This window comes from Peromyscus maniculatus, chromosome 6 (assembly GCF_049852395.1).
Source record: "Peromyscus maniculatus bairdii isolate BWxNUB_F1_BW_parent chromosome 6, HU_Pman_BW_mat_3.1, whole genome shotgun sequence".
In the NCBI taxonomy this organism is placed as follows: Eukaryota; Metazoa; Chordata; class Mammalia; order Rodentia; family Cricetidae; genus Peromyscus; species Peromyscus maniculatus.
Genome location: NC_134857.1, coordinates 87,486,445 through 87,496,735, shown reverse-complemented (window position 1 = coordinate 87,496,735; position 10,291 = coordinate 87,486,445). Strand labels below are relative to the sequence as shown.

General features: G+C 50.9%; 1 protein-coding gene across 3 annotated transcripts; it reads right to left on the bottom strand.

The window, feature by feature from the left end:
* Positions 1–2,497: 2,497 nt before the first annotated feature.
* On the bottom strand, positions 2,498–7,161 carry Kcna2 (potassium voltage-gated channel subfamily A member 2). Of its 3 annotated transcripts, none has more exons than XM_006979514.4 (3): positions 6,993–7,161; positions 5,212–5,560; positions 2,498–4,779 (listed from the first exon to the last, which is right to left on the bottom strand). In XM_006979514.4, the coding sequence occupies exon 3, from the start codon at positions 4,614–4,616 to the stop codon at positions 3,117–3,119; it is 1,500 nt and encodes a 499-aa protein (XP_006979576.1). In that variant the 5' UTR covers positions 4,617–4,779; positions 5,212–5,560; positions 6,993–7,161; the 3' UTR covers positions 2,498–3,116. The 3 variants fall into 3 exon arrangements, with proteins under 3 accessions (XP_006979576.1, XP_015853650.1, XP_015853649.1); XM_015998164.3 differs by lacking the exon at positions 6,993–7,161 and adding an exon at positions 5,858–6,289; XM_015998163.3 differs by lacking the exon at positions 6,993–7,161 and adding an exon at positions 5,987–6,289.
* Positions 7,162–10,291: the final 3,130 nt, after the last annotated feature.

Below are 10,291 nucleotides of genomic sequence, written 5' to 3'. Positions count from 1 at the left end.
AAGCACTTCAATCTGATCCCTTGCCTTTGTCCATCAACTTTTAGATGTGGAAGCGTAAGCATGATTAGTGATTCAATGTCTAAATTTTTCATGTATTCTTGGGCATGGGTACTGTTTTTTTCTGCATCTAGTATAACTCTGTGCACTGTGTATGCTGAACTTTTGTGCAGAAAAAAATACAAAGTATCATTTATGTACTTGTATGTATATCCATTGCCCCCCAGTTTGATTTGTATATTTTGCATATAAGTTGTATGCTGTGTATTTGCACATGGGGTAAATACGTCTCTTGCAGATATTCTGTATTGGTATACACAGTCTATGTTTGGGCAGCATATGTATGTTTTGTCTACCTTTTATTTGTATGATTTTTATATTATTTTGGCCCATATGTATTTTGCATATATGTTGCATATTTTATGTTTGTGTGTGACAATGATGTGTCATTCATTTTAGGATGCATTGTGTGTGCACATTTTACGGTTCCCAGGCCAAGGATTTTGTGAATAGGTAACTTCCCCTGACTTAGACCTGCATGAGTTGCTTTAACCTTCGACCCTTCGAAGTATGTCCCTCCTACCCCATGTCATGAAGTTCAGCACCGCCTCCCACAGAGGAGAAGAAGAGAAGCACAGAGGCTTTGTGCCCGGCATGGGATGCCCAGCGATCACCTGGGGATGTGGGTGACCAGGAACTAATGAGCACCCTGGACTAGCACCCTTAGCTGGTGCCGCCTCCTCTAAGACAACTGTAGATACCGACTAGTGAACAGTGATGCCTGGGTTGGAATCAATACCGAACAGCCTGACCATGATTCACTGTGTTTGGGGAATTTAAGCCACTGTGTCAAAAGGCAAAGAAACCCAGCATGAAGAGGTGAAAGCTGTCTCCCACAACTCTTTCTAGGACCAACACATTCTCTACTTTGAGACTGTACAGTGATCATTCATTCTTTCCCTGTTCTTGGGGTGGGGGTAATTCTTTACCCATTCGTTGGCTTTTTTTTTTTTTAAAAGGGCAGCTCTTATTACCAGTGTGCTAGGGAGAGAGTCTGAGTTTAGTAATCAAAATGATGCTTTGGGCCATGCAGAGAATCCATCCCTTGGTTCTGGAATTTGGAAATTTCCACCAATAGGAGGCTTCCTTTAAGTCTAGATCAGCAGAATCTGGTCCCAGGGAGTTTTACTCCTTGGTTTCAAAGCAAAGGATCCATTCTAGGGACAGGTTCATGAACATGGTGGAGGCAGAGCCAAATGATAGTGAACCAAACAGGGGAGAGGATAACAATGAAGATGATTAATGGGATGGATTGTAGAGAGGAGGCCTGGGGTGGGCCTGGCCCAGGATAGCTGGAGTTGTGAGGGCTCTGGGACCCTTGTGCACTCAGGAAGACAAGCTTCAGCCATGGGGAACTGAAGCTGCAGCACATGGAGGGCAGAGAGACAATTCTAATGTCTAGGAATCTATGAACACTGGAGTGTGTCTGAGGCAATGACAGCAAACCCAGGTCCAGTGGGTTTTACCATACCCATTGGGCTTCTTATACAACCAACCCACCAAGCAATGGATTTGCTCCTGAATCTGAACTCCAGAGAATGAATATATATATATGTGTGTGTGTGTATATAACATACATATACACACACTTGTGTTTGTATATATATATTCTAGTGCACATAGTCAAACACATGCATAAATTGCCCTGTGTCAAAATATTGCATAAGCTTATACAATGTTCAAATGCAATTTTTCTATAGCTTACTAGAGGAACACATGAGAGAGAAAGATAGATAGCTAATATATATTTATGTACATTGAACCCACAGATCTGCCTGTCCTCAGGATCAATGCCCTGGTAAGCTTTGTAGTCATGCCCATGACTAGATTAATTCAATTCCTAAGGTTCAGCCATATGAGTGTTCAGACTCTGATTTTTCTGTTCATTCTCCTGGTGTGGCAGGGTCTTTGCTCTCATTGAAAGAAGAGAGATGGGTGGGCTGGAGGGCCAGCCAGAAGTTTTGGTTCCCCATTCCAAATAGTCTATTTGCTTTTCCCTGATGGAGGGCTTTTGCCTTCTGATGGGGAAAAAAACCCTAGTTCAATACCATCCCAAGGCTATTAATACTCTACGTATGAATACTGTATAGGCTACTAGGAAAATAGGTTATCTCCTGTGTTTTAAATATTGAGATTCATGCAGTGAACACTCATGCAGCTCTATTGCATGACTGGTATACTCCACTGCAGTGTAGTGGAGCTGGGCCACACCATCAGGAAAGCAGATGTCTGCAAACTCCAGAGTGAAAGAAGAAATCAGACATGTTCTGTGACCCTGAAGCTTGCAAAATGGTATCTGAAGCTGAGAAGTCCCTGAATTAGGTAGCTTCTCTCCATAGGCCTAAGGGAACAAATGTAAAACTTGACAACTCATATTTGGTCATATTAACTGTCCCTCCCCGCACCCTCCCTCCCCCCCCCCCCCCCCCCCCCCCCCGGGCTTCCCTCACATCGACACTGCAGAGGAAAAGCAGAATGCAGCATTTCCGTTACGAAACATAAGCCTCCGGAGCATCTAGTTGGCAACTGCAATTCACGAACCCCAGCCTGTGACACAGAAAGTAATTCCAACACACAGGACTGTGTGTTCTTTTCAATGCAAAAATGGGACTGACCTTTGGAGTAGTCACCAGAACTTTCAAACTAAGCCCTGATGGTGTTCCTCTGTGAAGGGGTAGGTGGGCTGAAGTGGGGTGGTAGGGTGTGGCAGGGAGAATGCACCCGCCAGGTGTGTTTGCATTTAGTTAGGAAGTCAGGATGGTGTTGCTATGATGGATTGTGTGTGGACTATGAGGTGGCCGCATTGTGTCAGTCTGAGAGGCTGGCTCCATAGGTGACTCCCATCTCTAGAAACCTGTAAGTCAGTGATGAAGATTTCTTGAAAGCCATGATAAATATTCTGTGTTCTAAATCAAAAATCAAAAGGTCAAAAGTCACTTGCACAACTATTGCTTTCCATGCAGAACCAGATGCACACTTTAGAACACTGACTACAATGCAGGCTATTATGCAACATCTGCATTAGTCCTGTTGAGCTGTGAGTACATTAATAGGTTTCATCAGACATCAGTTAACATTTTGGTAATATTCACATAGTTTGTGTTAGCCAGTGTACAGTTGGCTGTTTTTAAGTTCTCCTCTCTAAAGTCCTCATTACTGTTGTTTACTCCCTCCTGTATCTCCATGTAATCAGACTTACTTATGGTAGAGGCACTTCTACTTTTCTTTAGGTCAGGGGAGGACGGGATCTTTGGACAGCTTGTCACTTGCAAGTACTGGGCCTGCTCCTCTCCCTCTGTCTCCCGATGGTAGAAGTAGTTGAAATTAGACACTATGACAGGGACTGGTAAGGCAATGGTTAATACACCTGCAATTGCACACAGGGAACCCACTATCTTTCCCCCAATGGTAGTTGGAACCATGTCTCCATAGCCTACAGTTGTCATGGAGACAACTGCCCACCAGAAAGCATCCGGGATGCTGGGGAATTGGGAATCTCGCTCATCAGCTTCTGCAAAATAGACAGCACTAGAGAAGAGGATGACCCCAATGAAGAGGAAGAAGATCAAGAGGCCCAATTCCCTCATGCTGGCTTTGAGGGTCTGACCTAGAATCTGCAGGCCTTTGGAGTGTCTGGACAACTTGAAAATCCTAAAGACTCTTACCAACCGGATGACACGGAGAATGGCCAATGACATGGCCTGCTGGCCTTGCTGGGCGTCCTCTGGCTTCTCAGCTAACTCTGTCCCCAGGGTTATAAAGTAAGGAATGATAGCCACAATGTCAATGATGTTCATAATGTTGGTGAAGAAGCCAGCTTTGCTGGGACAGGCAAAGAATCTCACCAGAAACTCAAAGGAGAACCAGATGATGCAGAGAGTCTCTACAATGAAGAAAGGGTCAGTGAAGGAGGTGGACTGCTGGTACCCGATGGTGCTGTTGGAGTAGGTGTGGAAGGTCACCCCACCACCATGCATGTCCTCATTCTCATCCCGGAAGATGGGCAAGGTTTCCAGACAGAAGCTGACGATTGAGATCAGAATAACCATGACGGATACAATGGCTATAATCCTGGCAGGCCCCGAGCTCTCAGGGTATTCAAAGAGAAGCCACACCTGTCTCTGAAACTCATTTTCGGGCAGAGGACGCTCTTCTTCCTTGATGTAGCCTTCATCCTCCCGAAACATCTCCATTGCTTCTTCTCCTAGCTCATAAAACCGGATTTCTTCAGAGAATATATCTAAGGGCACATTCACAGGTCGCCTCAACCTGCCTCCAGACTGGTAGTAGTACAAAATGGCATCAAAGCTAGGCCGGTTGCGATCAAAAAAGTACTCATTTCGCAGGGGATCGAAGTACCTCATCCGCTTCTTGGGGTCCCCTAAAAGGGTCTCTGGAAACTGGGCTAGGGTCTTTAGCTGAGTCTCAAACCGCAGGCCTGAGATGTTGATCACCACCCTCTCACAGCACTCGTGGTCTGCCTCTGGGTCATAGGTGTCCTGTGGGTGCCCAGGGAGGGCAGCAGCCTCGTCCACTGGGTCTCCGGTAGCCACTGTCATAATTGGGCTGAGGAGAGTACTTTACTCTATGCCTTCCAGCTGCTTGCAGCAGGGGGGCTGAGGGTGCTGGTCACTGGGCCCCAAGAAACTCAGAAGCATTAGTCTGTGCTCCTTCAGGAGAGGCCCAGAGCCCTCTGAGAGCTGGAGACACAGCCTCGCTTGGCTGAAAGACAGAGGCAGGGAAAGACATGAGACCACCAGTCATTGGCAACCTGATATGAGCTGTACTTGATGTCCCGCATCTCTCAGCCAAGAGCTCAGAAACACAACCATACCATTATCCCCGCCACTGAAGCTACTTTCACCTTGTAACTTCTCTAGGGATCAGTAGGGTTCAGGGAACAATCTTTCAATTATAGAGTGGCCTGCACTGGAGGCAGGCGGCTGAGACAGGCTCCTGTGTACCACACAGCATCCTGGGACACAGCTCCATAGGAGGAGGTGAGGAGGGAGCCCTCGGCCAGGCACTGCGCTAATGTTTCACCAACACCTGCATCACAAGAGGTACTCATGGGAAGGTGTTTGGGGCCTGGGTCTTCGTCCCTGATACCACCCCCAATGACTCTAGTTGTCTGTTACTGATTGGTTGATTTACCTGTCCAGGCAGGAGCCTGAGGTGCTTTTCCTTGGAGAGCAGCAGATCAGATGCCACAGGCAGGAATCCTAGCTACACAAATAGGCAGCTCAACTCCCCATCCCATCTTCTCACTTGAGCTGGAAATAATGGTGAGTCATTCTGAGCAGGAGGGCAGGCTCCAGGTCCTGGAGGTGTGCTTTAGGACTGGATAGGGCTGGAGGAGGAACAGTTTGATGCTTGGCCAGGGGCATTCAGGACTCGAGAAGAGTGAAGCCTGGGTCTGAAGCCTTTGGGAGGAAGGAGGTAAGACGCCCAGCTCAGCAAAAAACAGAGTCCTCCTGGCTGTCCTCAGGAGGTGTGACGTTCCCTGCAAAACACAGCAGCAAGGTGGAACCCAGGGCTTTCAGGCAGCGGGAACCAAGACTTAGAAGGACTCTGGCAGATCCCCTCTCTGCAAGTGGCAATCCCCCCATGCCTACTTTTCATGGTGGTAGTGGCCGAGAACTCCCATGGACCCTCCTAGCCTCTCCTGGGTAAGCCTTTCTTCCTATTAGCTTGAAGCTCTTTCTCCTCCCGGTCCTCTGCTGCCACCCGGAGCGATCCAGCTTTCTCTATCCCGGTGTCAGAACACCTATCTCCCAAAGGGAGGGTTTTCCCCTCTGACCTTAGCCGTGTCCCGGTGAAGAAGCAATCCTTCCTCCTCCAACACACACGCCTACCCAGCTAGAGAGACCCCTGCACACAGCCAGATCGCCTCTGTAGAATGCTGGAGAGCCGGGGTCGCTGAACTTACTCTCCCTCCGGGATCCCTGGGCCTCAGGCCTTGCTCTGGGTTGGGTGGCATTTGAGCTGGGCAGGCACTCGACCACTGATTTCTTCCCAAGAGAAAATCCCTCACATCTCGGCAGGGAAGCACAGAACAAACGCTCAAGCTGTTTGGCTGCGAGGAGGATTGGCTTCACGGAGAGGGGGAGCCTAGAGGAAGCTGGCTTCCGGGCTGGCCCCCCGCCGACCCAATCCCGCCGGCCCCAGGGCCGGGAGGGGTCTGGGCCCTCTCCCATCGCCCCGGGCTCCGGCCCGGGATTCCGCCGGGCGCGCTCCCGCCGGAACCCGCGCGGCTGGCCAGAGCCTACAGCCGTCGGCCGGCTGGAGCGTGCCACCTTAACCCCTTCCTGCGCAGTGCGGTGGGCTCCCGCTGTGGGCCCGAGGACAGCCTAGCTGGTGCCTGCCAGGTCCAGCTGAGGGACCACCGAGGCTCGTCTCCACCTGAAAACACAGGAGCCTCTCAACTCTGAGGGTGCAGAGCAGGCTTCGCCAGGCAGCCGCCCCAGTTCTAGCTTCCTCTTAGGCAAGGGGGCTCTGCGGCAGCCCACCACCCGGGCCAAGCGGAAAAGCAGCGACTGCAGAGACGCTTATTTTACTCTATTGCCGAGAGGCAAATGCAACCAGGAGGACCCAAGTGACTCGAGTCCCACCCACCCACTATTTACCAGACATGGCTATGCAGTCAGCTGCACTTCCCATCACCCGCCACCTCCAATCTGCGCCCTCCGCCCTATGTCACGCACAGACCACAGGGTCCCCGAGCCCATTCCATGCACTCTTCTGAAGGGGCAATTTCCCCCTCCCCACCCTCCACCCCCGCCGCGGCCGGCGCGGGTCCATAACCCTCCAGGTCGACAGCAGGGGTCGACACCAGCTCGCCCGCCCAGACTACCGGTGTGCCCTGCAGCCCCTCTGGGCGCTGCAGCCGGGCAGGGATGGCAGCACGCGCAGCGGAATGCCGGACACTGATTTACCCTTGCGGATGGGTACCCGAGCCTCCATGTTCCTGGGTGACATCCATGGCCGGCAGAACCCGGGCAGCGGGCGGTGGCGGTGGTGGCGGCGGGGTGCGGGCGGCCAGCCGGGAGCAGACTCTGCAGTCCCGCGGGCGGCGCGTACGGAGCGCCCGGCCGCCGCCCGCAGCCGCACCGCGCCGCACCGCGCCACGCAGCGCCGCACCTGGCCCCGCAGCGAACTCGAATTAAAGGGGCCGGCGGGGGCCAGAGCCCGCGAGCTGTGCCGCTCGCCGCCGCCGCCGAGCTGGCCACCGGGTTAGATAGACTCCCGTGTCCCCGACCCTCACCACAAAGAAAACACCCCATTCTTGGGCAGAACGTAGGTTACCCACCAGAACTCGGTGCAGAGCTCAGCTGGCTGCTGCCTGGGCCGGGAGAAGTGGAGAGGGCAGAGAAGTTGAGGAGCTCCTGAGAGGTTCTTGCCAACATAATGAAGTAGGCAAGATGAACCGATCAATACGAACTATCCCAGGCCCGAGGCGGGATCCAGCCCCACGGGAGATGTGTTGCTATTATTAAGATGCTGCCAGACAGGATCTGCAGACCCCAGGCCCCTCTCTGGCCTTCTCCTGCGTCCTCTCCTGTAGCCCTGAGCCCCACCTTGATCTTACCCAGCACAGCGTTGGCTTCTCAGGGCAATGCAGCAGGTGCGGGCCTGGCTGCAGCGTGGCAGAAACTCAGAGCTGTCTTTGCCCCCCACCGGGTGGGGGTTGGGAGAACCGCAGGAACAACCGAACTGAGGGCCGGCCACTTGCCTTTCTGACTTCCTTTCCCTAGGGCTCTGGACAGAGAAGGCTAGGGGACACACAGCTGCCCTTGGGAACAGCCGGCTCCTCACAGATGCCCTCTCATAGATCTGACAACACTAGCTGGTCCACGTTGTGATCTGAATTTGGGGGTGTAGCCCTCGAACCCTGGGGTGGATAGAATAGGATACCCTCTGTCTCCGAAGAATTTGTGTAGGAAGTCCTTGGTTTAGTTGGGAATGGGAGTGCTTTAGGGGTCCAGGTCGGCTTGAAAGCCCTGCAAAAGCTCCAAGCCTTCACTGGTTGAGTTCTGCAGACCCCTGTCGGAACTACCTGCCTAGACGACCCACAGAGGGACACACTGAGATGGGTCACAGAGCTCTGGTGTTCAGAGGGCTCTAGTGTGGGAAAGACTCTTCCTGGGCTCTCTCTGCTAAGACAGCCCTCTCTAGGAGAGTGTCTGAAGCCTGCTTCCCTGCAAGGGAAGGTTCTGAGGGATGCAGCCATACCCCAGTGGGTAGTCTGTAGAGTGGGGTTAAAGATTGCAACCCTACCTAGAGCTGCAGGGAGTGCCCTGAGAAGGCTGAGGGAAACTGATGACTGCTAGACTGTACCAGTTTAGCTTCTGATTCCTGGAAGGTGGGCTGTGAAGATGGGCTGTCCATGAAGGATCCAGAGTCTGGCCTGGGTGTTTTGCCTGCCAAACTCAAACTGTAATCTCGGCCAGTTATTGGATAAGTAAATTTACTACAGAAGTGGCAGCCTGTTAGTGTTAAATTGCATACGAAGAGTTTAGCATCCAACAATCACTTAATAAACAATGATTTGTAATGTTCTGCCCACTCTCCTCCCAGCTTTGTGTTTCTCTTTGTGCAAACCACTGGTCTGTGTTTCCTGTTCTTCCTGCTTCCCACGGTCTCAGCTTTTCAGCAAAAACATCCTCCAATGCCCTGCTATGTACTCCTTCTGGATGATTCCCCGAGGGTCTCTGTTCTCCTATTTGTCATGCTTATGACCACTGGAGAGTGTGTATACGTCTTCATTGCCTTACTTGTAGAACAAAAGGTGTGGATAGCAAAACACCCTTGTGGGAGAATTAATAATAATCTTAGCTGGTGGCTTGTGCTCACCGTGTTCAGGGGCTATGCTAAGCACCCGTGACCCAGCACATCACTCAGTCCTCATAGTCTTCTGACTTGTCTGTCTGTCTGCACCATTCATTGGAAAGGCAATAGAGGCTGAGAGAGGGGGAAGTGACCTTCATGATGCCAAGAAGTGGTGGCTCTAGGTCTTGAATCAGATCTTTGTGACTCCAGGGGTCTTGGAATCCTGATTCCCTAGTGTGTGTGTGTGTGTGTGTGTGTGTGACAAGGATGTTTGAATTTCATTTCCCTTTGGGAAGTTCCTCTGGCCCCTGCTGTTGTCTCCTCACATGGCATGTCACTTTCTCCCTTCCCTTTAAAGTCTGACCTAAGTGTGAATGGCAATGGAAAAAATCAACCAATGAAGGAAAAGACAAGAAAAGGCTACACCAAGAGCCCTCGCCCTGAAAGCCATTTCTCTGGGTACATTTGACGGTATCAGGGCTGGGGATGAAATGGTAGGAAAGAGCATGGGTCTGCTTCTCCATGTAGGCACTTGTTAGCTGTAAGAACCTGAGCAATTATCAAAAACTCTTTGCACTTCAGACTCCTAATCTGTCCAACAGGAGCAAAGCCCCTTTGCAGTGTGGTCAGGACTAAACTGGATGGGAGGAGAGGACAGCTAACCAGTTTCACTGGTAAATTAAGGCCAGATCTCCAGTTCTTAGTTCTGGTTCCAAAGGAACAACCAGTGAGTCCCTTCTTCCTTTTCCTTGGTGAGACATTGACATTCCCCCTCTGATACTTGTCCCCAGTGACTTCTCCTTTTCCTTTCGTTTAGTATCCTGCTTGGGAACCAGGCCCTGCCTTTAGGGAAAGGCTGTGGTGACCACTGCAGGGAGAGGCCAGTAACTATACTCATTAAAAGAAGGGGTTGTGTAGATAAATACTGAATAATCACACTAAGTGTCAGAATCATTGTGCAGCTCCTCCATTTTATATAGCATTCTAGAAGATACAAACACTGTGGTCTGCAAAGAGAGGAAACAGGTCAGTAGCTGCATGGACAGAAGTGCGGGGACAGGAGTGGGAGATGGACTGCCAAGGGATTTCTTTGGGGGGTGATGGCTATGTTTATTATCTTGAGTGTGTTGACAGTTTTGCAGGTATATGCCTACATCAAAGCATCTCAAATTTGACATTTTAAGCAATGCAATTTATTGTACATGAAGCATCCAACAATTAAGTACTGAAACTGAAAAACAGAAAAGAAGGGCTCCTAACGCTCTGTGCACCTATTCTCAGTCCCTCCCACCACCATTTGGGGGCCCAGAAGGACTCCATGATTCTTTCTCTTGGTGCCACCTTCTTGGTATGGCCAGCACCTCTTCTTGGTGCTCCCGTACTGATTGTGTGCTGGCACAGCCCT

What these genes read in the sequence shown, in the direction of transcription:
- Kcna2 (XM_006979514.4), bottom strand. Translation starts at nt 4,616, where the DNA reads ATGACAGTGGCTACCGGAGACCCAGTGGACGAGGCTGCTGCCCTCCCT.